The sequence below is a fragment of the Rhipicephalus microplus genome, unplaced genomic scaffold (genome assembly GCF_043290135.1).
Source record: "Rhipicephalus microplus isolate Deutch F79 unplaced genomic scaffold, USDA_Rmic scaffold_34, whole genome shotgun sequence".
NCBI lineage: Eukaryota > Metazoa > Arthropoda > Arachnida > Ixodida > Ixodidae > Rhipicephalus > Rhipicephalus microplus.
In genome coordinates this window covers 3,063,124-3,089,069 of record NW_027464607.1, presented here as the reverse complement: position 1 = coordinate 3,089,069, position 25,946 = coordinate 3,063,124, and the positions used below count along the sequence as shown (strand labels likewise).

The window sequence follows — 25,946 nt, the reverse complement described above, 5'->3', positions numbered from 1 at the left end:
ACATCTGTCACACAATGGTGGGTCGCCATTGGACAAAAGATATGAGTGTGTCGTGTATGTGTGTCCTATCCTGAGTCTCGTTAGTATTACCTCTGTATGACGTGATTTTGATACTGGTGGCCAATGGCCAAGGTGTGGCTTGATAACGTGTAGTTTGTTTTGTGTGTGTGTATCCCATTTGCTCTGCCAGTAGTCCCTGAGGTTTCATTTGAGAGACGGCTTAAGATCAAGGGCCGGGATTGATATGGATGTAATGGTGGTGCTCTCATGGACGGATGCAGCGAGCTGATCCGCCCTCTCGTTGCCTTGGATCTCACGGTGCCCTGGCACCCAGCACACTACAACATGTTGGTTGAGTGTGTAGAGTGTGCATAAAATGGAGTAAAGTGAAACGAGGACAGGGTTTTTTTGTTTTTTAAGACTGTGCAGAGCCGTTACCACACTGAGGGAGTCTGTATAAATTACTGCTTTTTGTATTTGTAATTGTTTAATGTGTTTAGCTGCCACAAGTATCGCGTAAGCTTCCGCTGTGAAGATACTTGTGCCTGGATGTAGAGGGCCAGCATCCGAAAAGGAAGGGCCAACAGCAGCGTAGGACACAGAGGAGTTAGACTTAGAGGCATCTGTAAAAAACTCAGGACGTGTGTATTTCTGTTGAAGTTCCAGGAAATATGTTCAGATATGGGCAATGGGCGCATGTTTTGTAACCTCTAGAAAAGACACATCGCAGTCTATAGTCTGCCACTGCCACGGTGGCGGGTATGCTACAGGAGCCATTAAACTGTGTTCGAGTGACACTCCAGTGTCCTCAGCTAGACCCTTCAGGCGAACTGAGAAGGGCTGCCTCATTGAAGGCCTGTTTTGAAAAAGAATGGAGCTCGGCAAGTGATTAATAGAAGAGTATGAGGGGTGCCTCTTGTCTGCTTTCACCTTAAGGAAGTATACAAAGGACATGTAGGTTCTTTGCAGATGAAGCGACCACTCATTTGACTCAACATAAAGGCTTTCTACGGGGCTGGTGCGAAAAGCACCCAATGAAAGGCGGATGCCCAAATGGTGCACGGGGTCCAGCATCTTCAAGGCACTTTGAGTAGCAGACCCATAGACAACGGCCCCATAATCTAAGCGGGTGCGAATGAGGCTTTTATAGAGGTTCATGAGGCATTGCCTATCACTACCCCACGTAGTACGTGACAACACTTTTATAACATTCATGGCTTTTAAACATTTTGTTTTTAAATACTTGATGTGCGGTACGAAGGTCAACTTGTTGTCCAAGATTAAGCCTAAGAATTTATGCTCCGCATTGACAGACAGACGTTGACCGTTCAGTTCAATGTCAGGTTCTGAGTACACGCCTCTCTTTCGGGAGAACAAGACACAGGTACTTTTTTCTGGGTTCAGCCGGAATCCGTTTTCCTCTGCCCATTTGGACACCTTGTTTAAACCTAACTGAACCTGCCGCTCACACATTGCTAGGTTGCATGACTTAAAGCCAAGCTGGATGTCATCGACATATGTGGAATAGAACATGTTGCGGGGGATGGACAGATGCAAGGAATTCATTTTGATAATAAAAAGTGTACAACTAAGTACACCACCTTGTGGTACCCCCGTTTCTTGCACAAATGTTTGGGAGAGAATACTGCCCACACGGACACGGAATTTCCGATTGGACAAGTAACTCTCAATTATGGAAAGCATTCTACCGCGCACACCCAGGTGAGACAAGTCTCTTAATATGCCGAAACGCCATGTTGTGTCGTAGGCCTTCTCGATATCGAGAAACACAGAGAGGAAGTATTGTTTGCGGGCGAAAGCGTCTCGGATCTGTGCCTCGATACGCACCAGATGGTCGGTGGTGGATCTACCCTCTCGAAACCCACATTGGTATGGGTCGAGCAATTTGTTTGTTTCTAAGTAGTGGAGTAAGCGGCAATTAATCATTTTTTCAAATAGCTTGCAGAGGCAGCTTGTTAACGCTATAGGTCTGTAACTTGATACAGTAGAGGGATCTTTTCCCTGCTTCAAAATTGGAATTATAACAGCCTCCTTCCAGGAGGAGGGGATCACGCCCGAAAACCATATGCGATTATAAAGAGAGAGGAGGGTTTTTTTAGTTTCGGAGGGTAGTTCCTTCAGCATCGCGTACATTACGTTGTCAGAACCTGGGGTAGATGTATTACAGCAGCTGAGTGCTGTTCGCAGTTCTGCTAAGCAGAATGGTGCATTATATGCCTCATTTCTTGCGGACTTTCTTTCTAACTTTTGTTTTTCTGTTCGTGCCTTGTAATTCTGAAAGTATTCGGAGTAGTTTGAGGAGCTCGATATGTGTTCGAAATGTGTGCCAAGAAAGTTGGCTTGATCCTCCAAGCTTTCCCCGAGGCTATTAACTAGTGGAAGAGAATACGTTTGTTGGCCCTTAATTTTCTTTATCTTATTCCACACTTTTCCCTCGTCTGTGTACGAGTTGATACTCGATATAAACTTTGTCCAGCTCTCTCGTCTAGCTTGTCGACGCGTTCTCCTTGCCTGCGATTTGACCCGCTTGAAATTTTCCAGGTTTTCTGCTGTAGGGGAATCGCGAAGCAACGCCCATGCTTTGTTCTGAGTGGTCCGCGCTTTCCTGCATGCGTCGTTCCACCATGGGACTCGCCGTTTAGAACACATGCCACTCGTTTTGGCAATACATTTAGATGCGGCATCAAGTATAAAAGCTGTAAAATACGTGACAGCGTCATCTATGGTCAGGGAAGACAGCTCAGTCCATGTCATGTGTGTAAGAGTTCTATACTCTTCCCAGTCAGCTGAGTCAATCTTCTATCGAGGAACCTGCGGGGGTAGTTGATCTTTGTTCGGCGCACTCAGGATGATTGGGGAGTGATCACTCCCATAAGGGTTTGTAAGAACGTTCCACTTAAAAACAGGTAAAAGGGACGATGATGAAATGCTAAGATCTATGGAGGAGTATGTGTTGTTTGCAAGGCTAAAATATGTAGGCTCCTTCATATTTAAAAGACATAAACTAGAAGAGAAAAGGAGCTGCTCAATGAGACGTCCTCGCGCATCACAGTGAGCATCGCCCCACAGGACATTGTGTGCATTAAAATCACCTAGAACCAGAAATGGCTCTGGGAGTTCATCTATTAATGATTCCAGATCACGTCTGTGTAGCTGTTGATGCGGTGGTATGTACACAGAGCATATGGTAATGAGTTTGTTAAGAAGTACAGCTCGAATGGCCACTGCTTCCAGGGCCGTTTGGAGCTTCAAATGCTGGCATGCTATACTACGATAGACTATAATGGCTACACCGCCAGATGGTACGACAGGATCCTCCCGGTCTTTCCGGAAAATAATATATTGTCGTAGAAAGTCCTTGTGCTTAGGAGTTAAGTGCGTTTCTTGCACACATAGCACTTTCGCGTTAAACTTACACAGAAGCTCTTGGATGTCATCTAAATTTCTAAGCATTCCCCTTACGTTCCACTGTATGATTTTGTCCATTGTGGAAATAAAAAAGGAAAAAGTGCTGTGTGCAAAGAAGACGGGGATTAACTCATTTTACAGGGCCTTTGTCGGGCCCTGTAATCGGCGTTCTGTCCTTTTTGGGGCGGTCGAGCGAAGCTCGCCGCTCCTTCGGCGCTTCCTGCGCCGTTTGGCTTGAACTGGTGTCCATAGCTTCTTGCGAGGCACTGGACACCCGCTCTAAAGAGTGATCTGTGCGTCGCTTAGACTTCGCCTCGATCGACGAAGTCTTTGTCCCCACCGAGCTGGCGGTTGATGGAGCCCCCTTGGCCTCGTGATTACCCTGGCTGCTGCTAGAGCTTGTAGAGGTCACTGGTGTGGACAGGCTGAATGTGGGCAGGGCAGCGCTGGCTGCTCCCGCCGCAGGGGCTTGTGGCATTGGCCTCGGCACGCTAGGCGCGGTCCGGGCAACTGCCAAGGGCCTTTGTGGTGCCGCCCCTCGTTGCACCACTTCGGCGAAAGGTGTTTTTAGTGCCAATGTTAACGACATCCGTTGTCTTGCTTCCCTAAATGTGATATTTTCCTTTACTTTTATAGCTATTATTTCTTTTTCTTTTTTCCAGGCTGGACACGCTCTGGAGTATGCGGGGTGACTACCTTCGCAGTTAGCACAGAGGACCTCATCATGTCTACATTCATCAGCACTGTGGCCGGTTGTGCCACACTTAGCACAGATCAGCTGCCCTCGGCAGCTCTGGGATGCATGACCAAATCGCTGGCATTTGAAACAACGCCTCGGGTTTGGAATGAAAGGTCGGACATGGAGTTTTACATAGCCAGTTTCGAGAGTTTCAGGTAAAGTGGTTGAATTGAAGGTGAGTATCAAGTGCTTTGTTGCTATTTCATTGTTGTTACGTCTGATTTTGATGCGCTGGACATGTATCACACCTTGGTCCTTCCATCCATCAAGAAGCTCTTCTTCACTCAGCGTCATCAAATCTTCGTCCGATACCACGCCCTTCACTGTATTCATGGTACGATGTGCGCTCACCGAGACGGGGATATTGCCAAAGGCTACAAGGTGCGAGAGTTTATTGTACTGTTCTTTGTCTTTTAATTCAAGAAGCAGATCACCACTTGCCATCTTCGTGGCCTTATAACCGGTTCCAATAGTCTCTCTCAAGCACTTGGCTACAAGGAAGGGTGAGATTGCTCTAGCTTTTGTAGACGATTGTTCGCAGTGAAGGACATGGTATTTTGGGAAAGTTTCTCTGTTTTTAGGCCAAAGTAGTAAAGTTGCGTCGGTGCGTACCCTTTTCGAGGCACGATCAGTTAGCGAGGGGGTCGAGGATCCCATGGGAAAATGTGGATTTTTCGGTAACAGCGCCTACCACCCACCATGGAGTCCAACAAGGGGACGTGGCAGAGCATGTGGGCATGTCTGCGCAACGCCAGCAGTACGCAGTTACTATAACCCAATATGGTTTACCCTAGTTTGGATAGCCACACAAGGTTAACCCTTGCCGCCAGGAAAAATTGGAAGTAAAATGAAGTGAGGAGGAGACAGGAAAGATGTAAAGTGAGAACAAAAGACGAAGATATAGGGAGAGAGAGATAGGAAAAGGCGACTGCCGATTTCCCCTGGGTGGGTCAGCCCAGGGGTGCCGTCTACGTGAAGCCGGGGCCAAAGGGGTGTGTTGCCTCTGCCGGGGGGCCTTAAAGGTCCAATCACCCAGCGTCGGCTCAACCCCCAGGATCCCCTTTTCCTCGGACACGGCAAAGCCACGCACGGCTAGGCGTGGGAGGGAGTAGAAACTCCCCCGTTAGCTCGGGTCCGTGGTGTCGCTACACACCAAACGCCTACTTGCGCAGGCGCCCCTGCGGGCGCCTGGGCAGCAGGAACAGCTGATCAAGCTCCTACAGCGTTTTCGGGCCTCGTTTGACCACAATCAGCCTTCCTTAGGTCGAGCGTCATCTGTTGTTCATCGTATAGATACCGGTCAAGAGATGCCATTACGGCAGCGTCCATATCGTGTGTCAACTACCGAACGCTGTGCCATTAATGAACAGGTTGACGACATGCTGACACGTGGCATAATCGAACCGTCAAGCAGTCCCTGGGCCTCTCCAGTTGTGTTGGTGAAGAAGAAGGACGGATCCATCAGGTTTTGCGTGGACTACCGACGTCTCAACCGAATCACGCGCAAGTATGTCTATCCGCTGCCACGCATTGACGATGCCTTGGACTGCCTACAGGGAGCCGAATTTTTCTCTTCTTTAGATCTGCGCTCTGGATACTGGCAGGTACCCATGGCAGAGGCCGATCGCGAGAAAACAGCTTTCATCACGCCCGACGGGCTTTACGAATTCACGGTCATGCCCTTCGGCCTCTGCAACGCGCCGGCTACTTTCGAGCGAATGATGGACTTTATCCTTCGAGGCCTCAAATGGAACGTTTGCCTTTGTTATTTAGATGACATTGTCGTCTTTTCAACTGATTTCGCAACCCATTTAACCCGCCTCGAGAAAGTCCTCGCGTGTATTTCTGCCGCGGGGCTGCAACTGAATCTGAAGAAGTGCCATTTCGCCGCTCGAAAGCTTCCGATCCTTGGCCACGTGGTTACAAAAGACGGCATTCATCCTGACCCTGCCAAACTTACAGCCGTTTCAGCGTTTCCCAAACCGACCACCATGAAAGAGCTCCGAAGCTTCATAGGCCTGTGCTCTTACTTCCGGCGCTTCGTTCGCAATTTCGCGACGATCATCGCTCCTTTGACCAAGCTCCTCGCCGGCTCTAGAGACCTTTCAGCCTGGTCTGCTACGTGTGACGATTCTTTCAATGAACTGCGCCGCCTCCTCACGTCGCCGCCTATTCTGCGACACTACGACCCATCGGCACCCACAGAGATCCACACCGACGCTAGTGGTGTCGGGCTAGGCGCTATTCTTGCACAGAAGAAAGACGGCTTCCAAGAGTACGTCGTTGCCTACGCAAGCCGAACTCTTAGCAAAGCCGAAATCAACTATTCCGTCACTGAAAAGGAATGCCTGGCCATTATTTGGGCGATAGAGAAATTTAGACCTTACTTGTACGGACGCCCTTTTGACGTCGTGACTGACCACCACGCCCTCTGCTGGTTGTCGTCACTGAAGGATCCAAGCGGTCGCCTCGCCCGATGGGCATTACGCCTCCAAGAATATAATATTCGCGTGGTCTATCGCTCCGGCCGGAAACATTCGAACGCAGACGCCCTATCCCGTTCGCCCCTACCCCCTGACCCGGACTGCTGCGAAAGGCTAACCTGTGATGCCACTGCCGTCACCATCGCCGAGATGCCATCTGAGCAACGCAAGGACCCATGGGTTGCTTCGATTCTAGACATCCTGGCTGGGCGGACGGCTTCCCCTCTTCTCGCTCATTGCGTCGGCAAGTCGAGCACTTCGCCACTCGCGACGACGTGCTGTACCGACGCAACTACGCACCCGGTGGACGTCAGTGGCTACTCGTGATTCCACGTCATCTGCGATCCGAAATTTGTTCCACGTTTCATGACGACCCCCAATGTGGACACGCAGGTTTCCTGAAGACTTATTCTCGCATACGTCTCCAATATTACTGGCGTGGCATGTACCGTTTTATACGACAATACGTTCGGGCCTGCTCGACATGCCAGAGACGAAAAACTCCCCCTTATCACGCCAGCGGTATCTTGTTACCCTTACCATGCCCATCCCGACCATTCGACCGCGTCGGCATCGATATCTATGGTCCCCTTCCCAACACTGCTGACGGTAACCGCTGAATCATAGTTGCCGTCGACCATCTCACGCGGTATGCCGAAACTTCATCCCTTCCCTCGTCTACAGCAAAAGACGTTGCGACTTTCGTACTTCACAACATCGTATTACGTCATGGAGCACCTCGGGAGTTACTGAGCGATCGTGGTCGCGTATTCTTGTCAGACGTCATCACAGCATTGCTGCGTGAGTGCCACGTCGTTCACCGCACTACAAGCGCCTATCATCCCCAGACCAATGGAATGACAGAGCGCTTCAAACGCACCCTTGGTGACATGCTGTCTATGTATATCTCATCAGACCACTCCAATTGGGACCGAGTGCTCCCGTTTATCACGTTCGCCTATAATACCGCCATTCAAAGCACTACTGGGTTCTCTCCTTTTTTCCTCCTTTACGGACGTGAACCTTCTTGCACTATGGACACCATTCTTTCGTACAAACCTGACTCCTCAGAGTCCACGACTTTGTCTCAAGCCGCTACATACGCTGAAGAATGCCGCCAACTGGCAAGATCATTCACAACCCAAGACCAAGGACGCCAAAAGCACCACCACGACGCATCAAGTAACACTACTTGCTACGATCCAGGTTCACTCGTCTGGCTGCATGTCCCTTCTGCTACACCTGGCCTTTCTACCAAGTTGGTCCCCAAGTATCACGGCCCATATCGTGTGCTACAAAAAACGTCGCCAGTGAATTACCTCATTGAGCCACTAGAACCATCTTCTGACCAACATCGTCGTGGCCAGGAAATTGTCCACGTCTCGAGACTTAAGCCCTGCTACGACCCTCCCGTGTTTACTTGTCCATAGGTCGCCAGGATGGCTCCTTATTTCGCGGGGAGTAATTGTAATGAATTAATGAATCTGAATAACGGACGCTCTGCTGGCAATGAAGAAGACGACGATGATCGGTGGCTGCAGTAGTAGCTCGCGCACGCCGCTCGCCATTAGCTAGACCGTAAAGCATATTTTGCCAAGCTGCGTCTGAACATTTTTCGACGTACAACATCTCTATTTTAATATATATATATATATATATATATATATATATATATATATATATATATATATATATATATATATATATATATATTAATGAGATCTGACAGACAGTAATGCCAAGGAATGTACAGGGAAAGTTATTGGAACCAATGGAATGCCCACGGCTGGTTATTTTTTCATCCACTTTTCTTTCTTCTTATTTACATTCCGTTGGTTCTAATAACTTCCCCTGTACATTCCTTGGCATTACTGTTTGTTAGATCTCATTAATATTGTGTTAAAACACGAAAAAACGAGCCCTTAGGTACACACTTCTTTCCCTTTTATATATATGTATATGTATATATGTATGTATATATATATATATATATATATATATATATATATATATATATATATATATATATATAAATATGAAGGCATCGCAGTTTTGTGGGAGGGCCTCCTATGAGAATTGACCAAAAATAATAGGTGTAAGTACAAAAACTAAACTTAATTCACAAACAAAATAAGAAATTGTATGTATATATATATATATTGTTACGGGAAAGATTTATTCACTGACAGTGGGTCTTGCTAACGGCTTAAAGAGCACACAGTCATGCAGGCCAACGGGGAAAACTCGAGAGTCCAACCCACAACAACCACATTGTCATCTTCCTCCTTTTGGGTGCCATTTCAGCTGTGCCGGAGCAACAGTTACATACACGTATCATCCCCCCAGCTGATAAGGCACCGTCTCGGTGCCTATTAAATGAGCGAGTTTGTGCCGTACGGCTTGAGACAAGAAACGTGGACTACTTCCGCTCTGGGTGCAGGACCCGATGAGTTTGTGGTAGCGGCAATCTCGTAGGTCACAGGTGTGACCTGACGAAGGACTCGGTAGGGTTCAGCGTATCGCGATAGTAGTTTCTCGCAGAGGCCGACAAGTCGAGATGGGAGCCACAGGAGAACAAGAGATCGCGTAGAAAAAAATGTCATCCCTTTGTCGACGGTCGTAAAAAAGACTTTTGTGCTGTCTGCAACGACGATAACCGAGCGTGGGCTACCGCGCATGCCGTGCAGGCACGGGCGATCGCATCCTGAGCCTACGAGGTGGATAGATTGATATGTGGAGTTTAACTCTTTCCTTACCGCCAGGAAAAGACCCGTTTTCATGTGGTGCAGAAAAAAAAGTTTATCGTTATATAACAATGTTTTTTTGTTGATTGTAATACACCAAATTGTAGACAAATAAATGCACTTTCTAATGATATAAATACAAAACATGTGTTTGCAACACAATAGCAGAAAAAAAATCCCAAACAACAAATTTCTCGCAACTACCGCAAAAAAAATGTGGAAAAGTAAGCATGGTGGGCACAAATATCTCAGTAAAAAAAATTCAAGATATACGTTTTGTGGCATATTTACATAGCTAACTATCCTAAAAGTTTCAACAGTACACATAAAAAATTGTTAGCATAGCAAAAAAAAAAGTTAGCACTTGTGATTACGGGACAATTTTCTGAGGGTGCAAGAAAAAACATTTTTTCTGCAGATAAAAAATATTTTAGATGCTCTGCAGCCCATGAAAATGTAGAGGAATGAATGGTCTATTTATTTCAATAAATTTAGAAGAAGTTATTAATATACAGTAAGAATAAAAAAAATAACAAACAAAAAAATTTTCAAGTACACAATTTTTTTTTTTTTTAAAGTGGGTGTAACAAGCGAAAAGATGGCAATACAAATTCTGAATATACATTGGTTAGGTAGTAGTTGCTTCTAAAAACCACAGAGGTTACAAGAGTACACGTAAATAACTGTGAGACCACACAAAAATGTTTTATCCCTTGTGGTGGCGGTGCCACTCACCAAAACAGTCTCTGGTCGCGATGAAGCACAAGTAAACGCCACACGTTTCACAAAAGACGCTTGTCTTGTGCTCAACCTTGCGGTTCGCATAGCAGAGCTTGCAGTTGCGCCTAGTTTCCATCACTTTTGGCTTGTGCGCAGACTCTCGAGGGGGAGGGGCGCTACCAAAACCTGTGGCTTCAATTTCCAGTAGCTGCTTCACAAGCTCCATTCGAAAGGCAAGCTGGTCATAACGAGGCGCTCGGTGCAGTTCTGGAATTTCGAGGTGCTCTCTCTATGGGCCTCAAAAAGAATAAAACTGTTCACAACAGCGATGTCGATACAGTGGAAGAACAAAGTTTTCCACCACCTGACGCACTTCATCAACACATTGTACGATGCGATGAGCTGGTCTAACCTGTCTACTCCAAGCATGCCTGCATTATATTCTTCAACTAGTCTTGGTTTCCTAACTGGGACCTTCTTCCATTGGCCAGCGACCTTTAGTTTTCTTGTTGCATGGCTGTTCGCAGTATGGGCAGTGCTCATCATGTGCACCACGCGTCTGTCCTTCCATTGAAGATACAGGACACCTTGATGCCGCAGCCATCGAACATCTCCCCTCTTGGCCTTTTTCTCCCATGTGGAGTCCTTCAATTCCGCAGGGAACGTGCAACGATCCTTCCGTGTCGTTCCACAAGCAAGAGTCTTCCGCTCTAGGAGGTATAAAAAAAAGAGACGTGGACGTGTAAAAATTGTCCATGAATAGTGTGTATCCCTGGTCAAAATACATTTCACACAGGCTAGTCACGACATCAAATGCGAGTGCATTTACGCTCGGTGTCTCACGCTTCCCGGTGTAGACACTAAACTGCACTGTGTAGCCGGAATTGGAGTCGGCGAGGACCCACAGCTTGTATCCCCACTTGACAATCTTGTCGCGAAGATACTGTCGTATTCCCGAATGGCCTTTGGATTTCACCATTCTTTCGTCAACGGAAATGTAACGGTCTGGCTGGAAATAGAGCGCAGATACATCATTGATGTGCCGAAGTAAAAAAGCAATTCGGTGCAGCTTGCCGTCTGTAGCGGGATTGGTAGCTTCATGATCCGTCACGCTCAGCATACCGAGGAAGGAGAAAAAACGTTTTCTTGGCATAACCCCACGTGGGATTAGCCCAGAAAACAACTCTGCTGTGCTCCAATAGAGGTGCAGGCGAGGCAGTTGCACTATCCCCATGTAGATGAGGAGTCCGATGAACTTCATCATTTCATCTGGGGAAACATTTTTCCACGATCCGTCGCGTTCCGAGTACGTTGGTTTCTCGAGAATGTGCGCCCAGGCGTATTTATTTGTGTTCTCGCACATCGCTGTGACGAGTTCCGTTGAGAAAAACAGCAAGAAGAAATCCAGGGCTCGAAAAAACCGATTAGCGCTGCTCCGTCGCGCCATGCCCAGATCGACTCCCGGTTTCCGTCTTGGACAAAACTGCACGCGCTGTGCAGCGGGAGGCATTGAATCGCGCCCATAGGACGTAGAGACCCTGCGGATAGAGATAATAACTGTGACAACATGCTCGGTCCCCTCGCAGGCGCTCAACAACGCGATAAATCCCGTAAAAAAACTCACCGTCGAGGTGACGATGACGTTCCCGGTGTGTTGAGGGCCTCATCGCTGTCGGTGCTAAACTCCGATGATAGGGAATCTTCTTCAGAGCCACTGCTACCACTTTCATCCGAAAAATCTACTGTGACAACACTAGAATCACGAGAAATACGACGATTCCTTTTAGACCCGGCGCGCGACGACGACGCCATGGCTGCCGCTATCGCCAGGCGCTCGCTTATCTTCCAAGCAAGGTCAAAAATCAGCGGGTGTCTGGAAACCAAAACCGAAACTGACACGGGTTGTGTGCTTCCTGAGCTTCATTTCAGATGGCGCCTCATGTCCATTCGGCGCGTTGGGGCGCGGGAATTTCAAATTGAACCCATCGATCAGATTGATCGAAATTGAATAGGCGCGGTAAGGAAAGAGTTAACGTCCCAAAACCACTATATGATTATGAGAGACGCCGTAGTGGAGGGCTCCGGATATTTAGACCCCCTGGGGTTCTTTAACGTGCACCCAAATCTGAGCACACGGGCCTACAACACTTCCGCCTCCATCGGAAACGCAGCCGCCGCAGCCGGGATTCGAACCCGCGCCCTGCGGGTCAGCAGCCGAGTACCTTAGCCACTAGACCACCGCGGCGGGGCAGCGTACGAGGTGGAGGATGGGTGCTCTGATGAAAGCAGTGTGTCGAAGGGCAGTAAGGGATGACGTCCGAAGAGTAGATAAAATGGGGAGTAGCCCGCTGTTCCACGACGCGACGAGTTATAGGCGAAAGTGGCGAACGGCAGAGCTATGTACCAATCAGTGTGGTCGGTAGATACGTACCTAAAACGCATGTCTGTCAATGTGCGGTTTAGGTGCTCCGTAAGCCCGTTAGTCTGAGGGTGGTAATATGTGAAGTTGTGATGGGTAGCACAAGATCGGAGTAGATCATCAACCACACGAGACAGAGAGTAGCGACCACGGTCTGTGAGCAGGTGTGACAAAGCGCCATGCTGGAGAATAATGTCGTAGAGCAGGAAGTCGGCAACGTCAGTTGTGCAGCTGGTTGGTAGCGCTCGAGTGATTGCATACCGAGTGGCATAATCTCCGGCCACTGCAATTAGTTTATTTCCAGTCGTGGAGGTAGGAAAGGGACCTAGCAAGTCCAACCGCATTCGATAAAATGGCTCGGCTGGAACTTCGATAGGTTGAAGAAAACCGACAAGGGAAGTAGTAGGCTTCTTTCGGCGCTGGCAGAGGTCGCAAGATGGGACGTAACGGCGAACGGAGGGGTAGAGACCTTTCCAGAATATTTGTCGTTGAACATGGTTCTGGAGACTCCTAGATGTCCAGAAAGTTGGAGCGTCGTGGAATTGTTGCAGAACATCCTTTCGCACATGATGTGGTACGACGAGTAAATGTTCTGCGCCGTCGGGGTGTAAGTTACGACGGTACAAAACGTTGTCTTGAAGCAGGAATCTGCTAAGGAAAGGGTCAGTATGACTCAATTGAAGGCGGTCAATGATGGTGAGCAGCGATGGATCTCGGCGCTGTTCGTCGGCCACGTTCAAAAAGTCGCCGATGGCTAAAACGCAGGCATCAGATTCAAAATCGATGGAGTTAGGTGGATCAACGGGATTCTGGGATAAGCAGTTAGCATCACTGTGCAGCTTTCCAGATTTGTACACAACCGAGAACGTGTACTCCTGTAATCAAAGTGCCCATCGGCCGAGTCTTCCTGTAGGGTCCTTAAGTGTCGACAGCCAGCAAAGCGCATGATGGTCCGTGATGACTGCAAAGTGCCCATCGGCCGAGTCTTCTTGTAGGGTCCTTAAGCGTCGGCAGCCAGCAAAGCGCATGATGGTCCGTGATGACTGCGAACGGATGTCCGTACAAGTACTGACGGAATTTCGCAATGGCCCAAATGAGTGCTATGCATTCCCGCTCAGTAATGGAATAATTTTTTTTCCGCTTGCGACAGAAGGCAACTAGCGTAGGCTATCACACGGTAGGTGCCATTCTGTATCTGAGCGAGTATAGCACCAATGCCATGGCCGCTTGCATCGGTGCGAAGCTCTGTCCGAGCTGCTAGATCAAAATGAGCCAACACAGCTGGTGATGTGAGGGCGGTAATCAGCGACACGAAGGAATGTTCTTGGTCCTTCCCCCCAAGAAGAGGCCACAATCTTTCTAAGGAGATCCGTGAGGGGCCTAGCAATATACGCAAAGGTGAAGACAAAGCGGCGGAAGTATGAGCAGAGCCCAATAAAACTGCGAACTTCTTGTGTGGAGCGCGGAACCGGGAATTCTCGGGCTGCACGGACTTTGTCAGGGTCAGGTTGAACACCAGTGGCGTCAACAAGGTGGCCGAGTAGTTTAATCTGCCGGCATCTAAATGAGCATTTCGACGAATTCAGTTGGAGACCAGCGCAATGAAAAACGTCAAGAATTGCCGAGAGACAAGACAGGTGGCTTTCAAAGGAGGGCGAGAAAACGATTATATTGTCCAGATAGCAAAGGCAGGTTGACCATTTGAAACCGCGGAGAAGAGAGTCCATCATACATTCAAAAGTAGCCGGGGCATTGCACAACCCAAAAGGCATGACCTTGAATTGGTAAAGGCCATCGGGTGTGATAAATGCTGTCTTCTCGCGGTCGTCGACCGAAATATGCCAGTATCCGGATCGAAGGTCAAGGGACAAGAAATAGTTGGCGCCGTGGAGGCGGTCGAGCGCATCATCGATTCGGGGTAAAGGATAAACGTCCTTCTTGGTGATCCGATCCAGGTGGCAATAGCCAACGCAAAAGCGCCAGGTATTGTCCTTCTTTTTAACTAAGACCACAGGAGATGCCCAAGAATTCAATGAAGGCTCAATGATGTCTTTGCTCAGCATTTTCTCGACGTCCACCTGTATAACTTGGCGCTCAGCATGTGACACGCGATAAGAGCGTTTGTGGAGTGGTCTGGCATCGCCAATGTCAATGCGGTGGGTTATGGCACTTGTGCGGCCCAGGGGACGGTCATTGACGTCAAAGATATCCAGGTAAGAAAATAGAACACCCCGTAGCGCTGCAACTTGGGCAGGTAAGAGGTCGCCTGATATCATTTTGTCGAGGAATGCTTTATATTGTGGGGTGATGACAGGTTTCGCCATGGTCTTAGTGTCAGGGGTAAAAGAAGAAATGGAACATTCACCAAGAGTGAAAAGATCGGCTAAAGTGATGCCTTAGAGAAGAACTTGGGTCGACGTAGAGAAGTTCAGAACTGGAAGTAGCGCCGTGTTGTTAGCAACAACCACTATAGTATGTGCTGGTGCAATGTGGTGCGTAAGGGTCGAATCAATGAGGGGAGCCACCAAATAGTCTCCATCAGGAACGGACGAAAAGGGCAACACAGGAATGTACATAGCAGCCTGAGGCGGTAGCCGTAGAGACTTCACGAATTGTAGCCGAGTGCGACTTGGAGGAGTGAAATCGGTGCACAAAGGCAATTCGAGCCGTAAGACACGGGTAGAACAATCGATGAGGGCGGAGTGGGCAGTTAAGAAATCAATTCCAAGGATGATGCCGTGTGGGCAAGCATCGAGGACTGCGAAGAGAACGGAAGTGTGGTGGCAGGCAGCAATAACGCGGGCAGTGCACATGCCAAGCACCGATGTTCGACTTCCATTGGTCACTCGAACAGTAGAGATTATAGCGGGTGTGAGAACCTTTTTCAGGCGAGATCGAAGTGTAGAACTAATAACAGATACTTGGGCACTATTGCCAATTAGAGCAGTAACGGCGTGGCCATTAACGAACACTCGAAGTAAATTGCGCCTTGAATTTGTAGCCGGTTGAGGGTTTTCGTTCCGAGTCGTCAACGCAGCGCCACCTCCAGAAGCTACACTCGTCCCTTTCCCGGGGGATGACCAGAATACGCCGGTGACGGAAAGCGGCGGTGTTGAGGGGAGCGTGACGGCCGACCCTGAGGTGACGGCGAGTGGCTAGGCCAGTTTCTTTGGGCGACGACGTCAGCGTAGGATGGTTCGGAGCGTGGAGATGAACAGCGAGGTGAAGGGTCCTGAAGATGTTCATCAGGAAAAGCAGGTTGGGAATAGTGTCCACGGTCCTGACGGCGGTCGACATTAGGAAAGCTTGGCCGGAAATACCACCTGTTGCGGCTATGGCGGGAGATGCGCCCAACTCGAGAGCAAGAAAAGCAGATGGGTTGATCATCGTGCATGCGCCACTCAGATGGATTTCGGCAGCGTGGTGGAAACCGAGGAGTCGAAGTTGCCGCAGAGACAAGTAGAGCAGAGTGGTGGTCAGCGTTGTGGACGGGAGTGCTCATGGGCTGCGGCATGTGCCTGGCGGGCTGGGGAACCTGGATGCCCAGGTTAGCAAACGCCTGACGTACGGCGACTTGAATAAGCGAGACTGTTGCCCAATTGTCTTGCGCAGGGGGCTGATAAGAAGCGGGTGCCATGGCCTCCATCTCCTGGCGAACAATCCCTGCCACATTCACAGGAGGCGCAAGTGAACGAGGCGCTGCAGAATCCTCGCAAGATGAAGTCGCAGCGGTGTTTGGTAGTCTCGTGAGGTGGTGGGTTATTCGCCTGCTTTTAGCTTGTTCAAATCGTCGGCATTCAGATATGATGGAGCCGACAGAGGTACAGTTCTTACACATTAGTATGTTGAAAGCATCATCAGCAATGCCTTTCAACACGTTGCTGATCTTGTCCGCCTCCGACATGTTTTTGTCAGTCTTCCGTGCGTCTTGGATGTACGTGACGTACGACTCCGTCGATGATTGAACACACGACGCGAGTTCCTGCCTGGCTGCCATCTGACGAGCGACTGACAGACCGAACAAGTCGCGAAGTTTTTGCTTGCATGTGTCCCAGCTGGTTAATTTTTTTTCTTCATGCGTCTCATACCAGGCACAGACCGTACCCCATAGATAGAATAGAATATTTGACAGCATAAGCGTTTCGTCCCACCTGTAGTGCTCGCTGACGCGCTCGAATAATGAGAGCCATTCTTCGACGTCCGTGCTGTCCGTTCCAAAAAACGTGCCAGGGTCAAAAAGACTGGGGGTAATTACAGGTGATGGAGCCGGCGCGGATGGCGAGGCCTGAGTGCCGGTTTCAGGCATCGCGGCTGGAGAAAGCTGGCGTCCACTGCGGAGTTCCAGAGGCGAGTTGTGTGAAGACCCCGCACCTTTCACCAAAAGATGTTACGGGGAAGATTTATTTACCCACAGCGGGTCTTGCTAACGGCTTAAACAGCGCACAGTCATGCAGGCCAACAGGGAAACTCGAGAGTCCAACCCACAACAACCACATTGTCATCTTCCTTTTTTTTGAGTGCCATTTCAGCTGTGCCGGAACAACAGTTCTATACATGTATCTATATATATATATATATATATATATATATAGGGTTCATTTTGGTTCGTTTCCTGCTCACGGCTGGTTATTTTTTCATCCACTTTTCTTTCTTCTTATTTACATTCCATTGGTTCTAATAGCTTCCCCTGTACATTCCTTGGCATTACTGTCTGTTAGATCTCATTAATATTGTGTCAAAACACGGAAAAACGAGCCCTTAGGTATACACTTCTTTCCTTTTATATATATATATATATATATATATATATATATATATATAAACGAAAAACCTCAATATTGAAGGTGGCTGGCTGGAAAGTGGCGACCGGCTCGAATATGTACATCCGTACATATTCGAGCCTGTCGCCACTTTCCAGCCAGCCACCTTCACCCCCGTTGGAAATAGACTGGCACGTATAAGAAGCATATGCCAGTGCTCAATTTCAGTGTAGAAAACTATTACAAATAAAACGCTTATCAGTGGCTATAAAATTCGGTAAGAAACAGCAGCATCGGCAATGGCTTTTAGCCATGCACTAGCACGGTCCGTGCTAGGCGCGGTCCGCGTGCAGAAACATCAGCTGTTCGTGGATTTCACAGCTCAGAGTGCAACATTGTTGATGCAGTCAGTATCGTACTTTGCAGCGGCCAAGGTGCACCCAATGAGTCAGTATGCTACTGCGAGAAAAAAACAAGAGCCAGACGAGTGCCGCTGTTGCCGCAGTAGCGATATACACTCTGAACCATGAAGGAAGGAAAAATATAGGAGAGGCCATGACGTCATATTCGTGAAGCCACCACATCTCAAACACCCGCCCTACCTCCTAGCGGAAAAGCAGATGAACACTTCGCGATTTCCAGCGATCAGCCGCCGTAGCATCCTTGGAAGTGGCGCCGGCGGAGTGGTAGCTGTTCTCTGCTGGCAGCAAGTCAATTCACGAGTGCTGCTTCTTTTGCGTGTTTTTCAGGAAAGCTGTGCGATGCCCAGCTGTAGTGTATACGCGGTGCGAATCGCATGCTCTGCCGGAGGTACCTGGTGGCACTTATGTTCGCTTCACTGATGATCAATAATGCATGGTATTTGCATGTGGAGCTCTCAGCTGGGCGCTCCGTTGGTTCTTATTGCGCCTACTGAGAACACACGCGAACTTTCATTTTTAGTGTTGTAGGCATCGTGTGGAGTTTCTATAAGTTGTGTCGTTCATACGGAAGGACAATAAACTTTTCTAGTTATCAGACTACACGTGTATGTACTGTACGGTGTGCGCTCGCTGCGTGTTAGTTGTGTGCGCACTCGAATTACATACTTTACGTGCACGATCGCATGTACAATACAGTGGTGCCTTCTTACTGAAGTACGTCAAGTACTAGGCTGGCGTTGCACGGAATATCTACGGAGCAAGCTCTCAAAATCGTGCATTGCGACACTGACACTATTTATGACCAAATAACTGCTAATCAGCTTATAGATCAGAAAATCTGGCTAAGAAAAAAAAGGCCTTACAGCGTGCAGAACGCTTAAGTCACTGCGGGGTGAGTTTGAATACGATGATACAGGGGCTGAATGATTTTAATTACAACGCGTACTGTTGCTCTCTGTGCTGTTGCACAAAAACACTCCATGAAGTATTTCAGAACGCCGCGCTGGGGCCTGCCATGCACGAACAGTCTCGGAAAGGCGTGCTCGCAACATTTTACTGCATGAAAACCATACAACATGCGTTAAGTTTACGCCGGAGCTATAAATCCGCGCAGAAGTGAACCAGCGCTGGAGTATGCCGCAGAGCATCTGCTGTTTTGTATGCCCCACACTGGTTTGTTTGCCCCATAAATTTTACGTCGCTCCACCACACTTCTCGCAATACATTGGGATAAGATGGGGCCTCTCCTCAGTTTTTCCTTCCTCCATGCTAGTTACTGTATATGCTACGTTTAGGTACCTGAAGGTAGCATATACAGTACCTTTACTCGATGGAGGGATTGATGCGGCTGTACCCTTTAGAATGGGTGGCAGCTAATGCCACCTAGCCATAATACTTAGTGAACTAACAACTACGCTTATCTTTTTTTTTTTCTTTAAATAGTGAAGTTGAGGACTGGTAATTTGCAGAGAAGGGTTTAATTATCACTCGCGCATTGACTTTAGCCACCAATCAGATAACCTCCTTCTAGCTAATTCTACCTGCTTATAGTCTATTTCGCTGTCCCTGTCCCTAAACCCCAGTGCTTTGAAAAACTCTGCACCATCATCCTGCACTATAGGATGAAGCCCTTTGCAGAACATTATCAAGTGCTCTGAATGCTCTGAACGAACGCCTCCTAGGAGGTGTTGTCTGAACTATATGCTGAAAATTGTGCAAGAATAGTTTGGCTCATATATTGCAATTCTTTTTTTTTTATAATACCACCGCTTTTTCTAAATTCTGCCCAGTACTACATTGATGATGTGTTAAAATGCAAACGGTGTATTAGCTGCGCTAGAACCACACAACTGTCGTGTAGAATAGCCAATTTCAAATTAGCGTACCAATATCTTTCTACATGTGCTTTCCCTCGTGCACACACTGCATGCAAATGGGGAAAGAGGAGTGCTGCCGGGGCCTCGAAATTCGGCATATTCGTGACTGCCACAGCGCGCTTCACATTGTATGCTTGAAGTATTTTATTTTAACTGCAGCGGCCGATTTCACAGCCATCTTCTGATCCCGAAGAAACTTGTGAAATGCGACCTCATCGCGACCCTAAGTGCTGCAGCAGCCATATGCCGCGCAGTAACTCGGCATCGCGAGTCCCTTCAACTTTTCAAAAACACAACTAGCGAATGTCGCATGGCGAAAATCTCTAATCAAAAGAACAGTGCAATGGCAAGAAATCCCTACGAACTGGCAGAACTGATGCTTCGCCAGGCACCAGATCGCAGCAGAAACAAGGTCCAACCGCAAAGTAAACAAGCAGAGCTGTCTGAGCCAACATTTCTAGAACTAGTTGGTCTGAGCGACGCAGGGGGCCCGGTGCATAGTTGATTGATTGATTGGTGGGGTTTAACGTCCCAAAACTGCCATATGATGAGAGACGCTGTAGTGGAGAGCTCCGAAAATTTTGACCACCTGGGGTTCTTTAACGTGCACTCAAATCTGGGCACACAGGCCAACAACATTTCCGCCTCCATCAGAAATGCAGCCGCCGCAGCCGGGATTTGATCCCGCGAGCTGCGGGTCAGCAGCTGAGTACCTTAGCCACTAGACCACCGCGGCGGGGCTCGGCGCGTAGTTAACTGGCAGCGGCTCGACCCTGAAGGTCACGTCACCTCCCCACGTGTCTATCTCTTCCGTGCTGCGCCCTGCGCGTGCCGGCGGGCGTTCCTTCGGTCGAAGTTTGCTCGCTCATAGCGTCAATGTTTAATCAAACCTCGCAAAAAAAAACCTCCGTAGACATGCTGAAAGACGTCACGAATACCAAATTCACAACAAATTTGCGAATTCAAAACCTCTTCAGTGTTCCTTTAAAGAAGAACTAATTGTTCAGCTAGCTAAAACACCCATCTGGCATAAAACAGTCTTTCTATGCCTGTCTGAAGTCGAGTGTTCACCAACTTACTCCTCCTGTGAAACGAGTCTCAAGAAGTATTTACTGTACAAAAATTTCCATGCAACATGTCTAGCTCTAGGCATGCTTCAGAATTTCAAAGTTCACCATTGCACAATGAAAAAGAACTCAACCCCTATATCAAGTGGCATGATACATTATCCATTGTCCACCATATCAAGCTGAACAATGGCTGCACACGTGAGCAGGATAATACGGCTAATTCGAGACTGCATTTCTGCCAGGGCAGACAAGTGGCAGTCTTATTTTCTAACAACAGCTGCTCTGCCATTGCCATTAGAAGCATTGAGTGATGGCTTAGGGAGAACGCTGCTTCACAACTCTGGATTGCTCAAGGAACATCGAAATTGGGGAAAAACATCCACACTCATGTCTCTTACATCTCTCGAAGTTAAAAAAAGACAGCATAGCTCTCGAAGTTAAAAAAAACAGCATAGCTAGCATCAATATAAATTTATATATTTATTTAAGAAACTCCTAAAGGGTTTCTGCACTGGGAGGGTATTACATAGGGGGGTGGGGTAAAAAAATCTTGTGCAATGAATACACATCAAGCATAAAAATTTTGCAAACAAGAAATATAACATATGCATATGAAAAGAGCAACACAATAACCCCATGTCTGTTGGAAATATAGAAAAAGAAACAACTAAACATGCAATGAAAAATAACGGAATTACATGATGATAGACCACAAAAAGAAACGAGTTAATGAAACCAGCACGAAATGCTAAACTTCGTCATAAATTTTTAAAAGTTCCTTAAATGTTGAAATGTTCCGTTCTATCACGGTAGTTCGAGACAGCTCGTTCCATTCAATGATTGTTTTTGGTGAGAATGAATTAGTGAATGATGAGGTATGGCATGTTATGCATATGACCTTCAGAGGATGATCGCGCTGAGGAAAGATTGCTAAGGGTGACTGAAAAAAATCCTTATGAAGCAATGGATGATGATAGATTTTATGAAAAAAGATATAAGTGAGCAAGTTTTTGACAATGGGAAAGTTTAAAAAGACCAGCACGAGCTTTCAAGGCAGTGACGCTAGTGAAATGAGAGTATTCAGAACAAGTACAACGAGCAGAACAGTTCGGCAGGGATTCTATGAGCTCTGCAAGAATCGCGAAATTGTCCAAAAGACCAAATAATAAAAAGGTTGGCTCAAGCTGCACGAATAATCTCCTGACTATCACCACAAAGCATGCATGTTTTTTTTTTTTAATGGAGAGTCTAGCGATACGTATAGACTTGACGATAGAAGCCGTTAAGAATAAGAAATCTTGAAGTTACGTCCAGCGTGACAACAATGCAAATCTGGCTTGTTAAACCCACCAAACCAACACATGTTAACAGTGTTCCTTTTTTTTCTTTTTTTTTTTTTGCACAAGTGTGTTAACATTGCAGCATTATTGTTCCAAGGGCCCTGCTTATATAATTTTTTTTTAAAGGAAACAGCTTTCGTGGCAGCGGCGGACGTGCAAAACCGCGCTGCTGCAGAGCCGTGCTGTTTTGCTGTAGCAAAATAGTGCATGTTGGCGACGAAAGCCCACCGCCAAGTGACAATATCCCAGTGACACACGAGCCAACCTCTGAGAGTGACCAAATTATTATCGAACTCAAGTGCACATTGTGAACCACAAAAATTAACGCAACTTGAGCAACCGATTATCATTACGGCAGGACGTAAATTTCACCTTCCACAAAAGCTACGTCTAGGCGTAGCGATAAAAGCCGTTCAGACATAAAAATAAGGAATGTTAAAGTTGTAGACAACAATACAAAAAAAAACTACTAACCGATTAGCAGCTGTGGCATTGTTGGCTAGCGCAATGCATGTAGTACGTGTGAGATCATTGGTCTGAGCCTGATCGCGTTTTTTTTTCTGCAAGTATTGCTTTAACATTAAAGCATTAATGTTCCAAAGGCACTGCTTATATATTTATTTCCTTAAAGGAAATAACCTTCGTGGCAGCGGCGGAGGAAGAAAGGAAGGACAGGGGGGTTAGCCAGTTCTCAGACCGGCTGACAGCGGCGGACGCGCCAAAATGCGTTGCTGTAGTGCCGTACTGTTTTGCTGAAACAAAATCGTGTGTTTTGGCGACGAAAGCACACTGCCAAGCGACAATACCCCAGTAACACACGATCCAACCACTGAGACCGGCCAAATGATTATCAAACTCAAGTGCATATTGTGAACCACGCGACGGACGTAACTTCAGCAGCTGATCGTTATGACTGGACGTACCTTTCACCTTTTACAAAAGCTACATTTAGACGTTACGATAGAAGCCGTTAAAATTATGTCCATACATAAATAAAATAATAGAAAAGTTAGGCCGGCTTTGTACATTAAAGGGGCAATGAAGGGCGTATATACCCGTATTGGGCTGTAGTCAACCTGCTTTCTTTGAGAACAATCGGCCCAAACCACTCAGGGTGAAGCAGTGGTGCCTACTTAGTACAGTACATTTGAATACGCACTGCCAATCGGCGACCGCATCGCACATACTACGCTCTGAACGCCGCAATGGTGCTGCCATCTGTAGCCTGATCTTGCGGCTAACGGTGGCAATAATAGAGTGTACTAACAATGCTCTATAAGTAGGCTGCACGGGCTGCGTCATTATAACTAGGGGGAAAGAGGTTTTCAGATGAGACATTTACATATCGAGACACGGGACAGATGGACCTACTTACCGTATGAACTTACCGTAAGAACTTAATATAAACTAGAGCGGAGGTTTTATCCGCCCCTGCACAAGCGGTTGACTAAGGCGCAGGAATGCGTCTGGAGAAAACTGCAGGTGCGATCTTTTTCCCAACCCTTTCGTGTTGAACAATATATACCCGGAGGATTGATTGATTGATATGTGGGGTTTAACGTGCCAAAACCACCATATGATTATGAGAGACGCCCTAGTGGAGGGCTCCGGAAATTTCTACCACCTGGGGTTCTTTATTGTGCACCCAAATCTGAGCACACGGGCCTACAACATTTCCGCCTCCATCGGAAATGCAGCCGCCACAGCCGGGATTCGATCCCGTGACCTGCGGGTCAGCAGCCGAGTACCTTAGCCACTAGACCACCGCGGCGGGGCAATATACCCGGAGGAGATTAAGCCGCAATGCAAATGGTGTCAGGCTGTGGCAACATATGATCACATACTTTGGAAATCTAGCGTAGTGCCGCCGCCGGTGGATATTATGTGTGATCTCTTTCTTGAGCACTGGGAGCTCGTGTTGACCAGCTCAGACCCAGTCGTCCAGTTAAGGGTCGTGGAGTGGGCCACACAGGTCGCCGCCAACCTTCGGTTGATGGCCATCTAACACAGAATCATCCGCAGTTGCTTTCTGACAAAATAAAGTTTTACCATCCATCCATCCATCCAGCAAGGGCACGCAAACCGTACTTGCATCCGGTTAAAAGCTGCAGTTTACCACTAACCGCGGTGTGGGCAGGATTCCATTATAATTGCTCTTGACCGTTTCAAGGAAGCTAACGAAAAGGCAGCAGGCAGACTGGCTCCGGCAACGTCTTCCACGAGTTCATCAGCTAGTTTGTTTCAACAGAGCTGCTGATACGCGAAAAAGTCCGGAACAATAAATGACGTGGGTTTCAACGCTCTAGTGACACCGGTAATTCGGTGATACGACAGTGTAACTGAGTGCATGACCACTTAATTCTGCGAGTGGCAGTGCCAAACGTTACCATAGCAGATGCAAGCGTCACCGTAGTACCGTGGGCGTAGCGCAAGTGGTGGCTATAGTTATGTCTAACAGGTGGACGTAACAATAGCGCTGGCTATAGTAGTTACGTCTGGACATAACTCTAACCACACAGTTTTATGAAAGCGCACTGCATGCTCCTTTCTTCATGTTGACGAGACCTGAGGTGATGAAGCAGTTCGTCGATCAAGGCGGCTGAATGGATTCATTTCTGAGCTCTGCGCGGCTCACCACATTCACTTCAAATAAGCATGCAAAAGAAGTGGTGATGTTAACTAAACACTTCAAAGACAATGCCAACCCTAAAGGATGCCACATAGGTTTTTCCTTAAGTCGTCTTGGCGTTAGTTAAAAGAACCCAAGAAAGTGTCTCGCAAATTATGCATTCGCTAGAACTTGTATTACTGTCAGTCCCTTCCTCGTCTCAACAAACCAGTGCACGTGAAGGTGCTGCAAGAAAGCAATTATGTTCATGTGGTTTCTAGTTTTTTTTTTTTTCTCTCTCTCTCCTTATTTGTGCTTTCAATCCTCAATTCCCTTCCCCACGCAGAGTAGCAAGTCAGCGAATTTTACATGCCGGCTAAATTCTCTGTATTTCAATAGAGTTCTCTCTCTCTCTATAGTTGCACTGTGTGCCACCAAACGATAACAGACACAATTCATGACGCATTTGAACTTTACGTGGTAAGTTTTTTTTTAATTAGTTAAGTACGGAGCTTTGCAACAATCGCGACAATTAGCGGTATTTATTACTATATCAGTACGGGTTCGCTTTGCAGCGCTACACTTCGAGGAAGAGGACATCGAAAGGGTAGGAAACATTTTTACCACGACCTCCAGAACACACGCAGCCGACGAAGCACCAGTTGGGAAAGGTGCCACTTAAAATGCAGCGTGCTCTACTTGTCAACTCCCTACAATAACGGTTTCGACGCACTCACCAATGTTGTCATTGTAGGCGGTCAAGGTCTTCACACGTTGCGGCAGCCGAGTACAGTGTCGTGCAGCTGTCCTTGTAGTACGCGCTTCGTTTATCGCAAACCACCACTATCATACCAGCGATACCACGATAGCAGAGAGTTTCCAGCTTTCCGGGAACGAAAAGCGCACCTCTAACTGTACCGAGAGTTCTGTAATGAATGTAACCACCGCGTCTCCAACGTATGTTTCTCTATGATGTATGCGACCAGAGCACAGAACACACTACCACTTAGAGAAGGGAAACTGTAAGTACATTTGACATTGCAACGAAAATAAGGGTAGCGGTGGCGTTGTGAACTAACTTATCCGATCACTTATCGGCCCCGGACATTCTCAAGTTCAAGTGCTCCCCTGTAGGGGGCGAAAAAATCAACCGCGGTGCGTTTCTGCTTCAAACACCCAGAGTGGAACCGCTCTCGCCACTCGCGCTATTGCTGCTGATGATGATGATAATGATTAAAGGCCTCCCCTTTGAATCGGGGTGACGGCATGCGCCATCTAGCCTACCTTAATAGTTCGAGTTTAAATTTTGTCCCTCAACTCGGATGTCTTTTTAAT

The 25,946-nt window shown here is 47.6% G+C and overlaps 1 protein-coding gene across 10 annotated transcripts in view; it reads right to left on the bottom strand.

Annotated features, from left to right (window-relative positions):
- Positions 1–25,735, bottom strand: part of Sply (Sphingosine-1-phosphate lyase) — a 707,429-nt gene extending 681,694 nt beyond the window's left edge. For 2 of the 10 annotated variants that reach the window (XM_075884541.1, XM_075884540.1), the window contains exon 1: positions 25,349–25,722. Coding sequence is in view for 8 of the 10 variants with exons in the window: in XM_075884540.1 (XP_075740655.1) it covers positions 25,349–25,360 (12 nt within the window). In the remaining 2 variants the exon portion in view is untranslated. Of the gene's footprint in view, positions 1–25,348 lie in introns of all 10 variants that reach the window. The other 8 variants (XM_075884536.1, XM_075884542.1, XM_075884539.1 and 5 more) reach the window with 7 other exon arrangements.
- Positions 25,736–25,946: the final 211 nt, after the last annotated feature.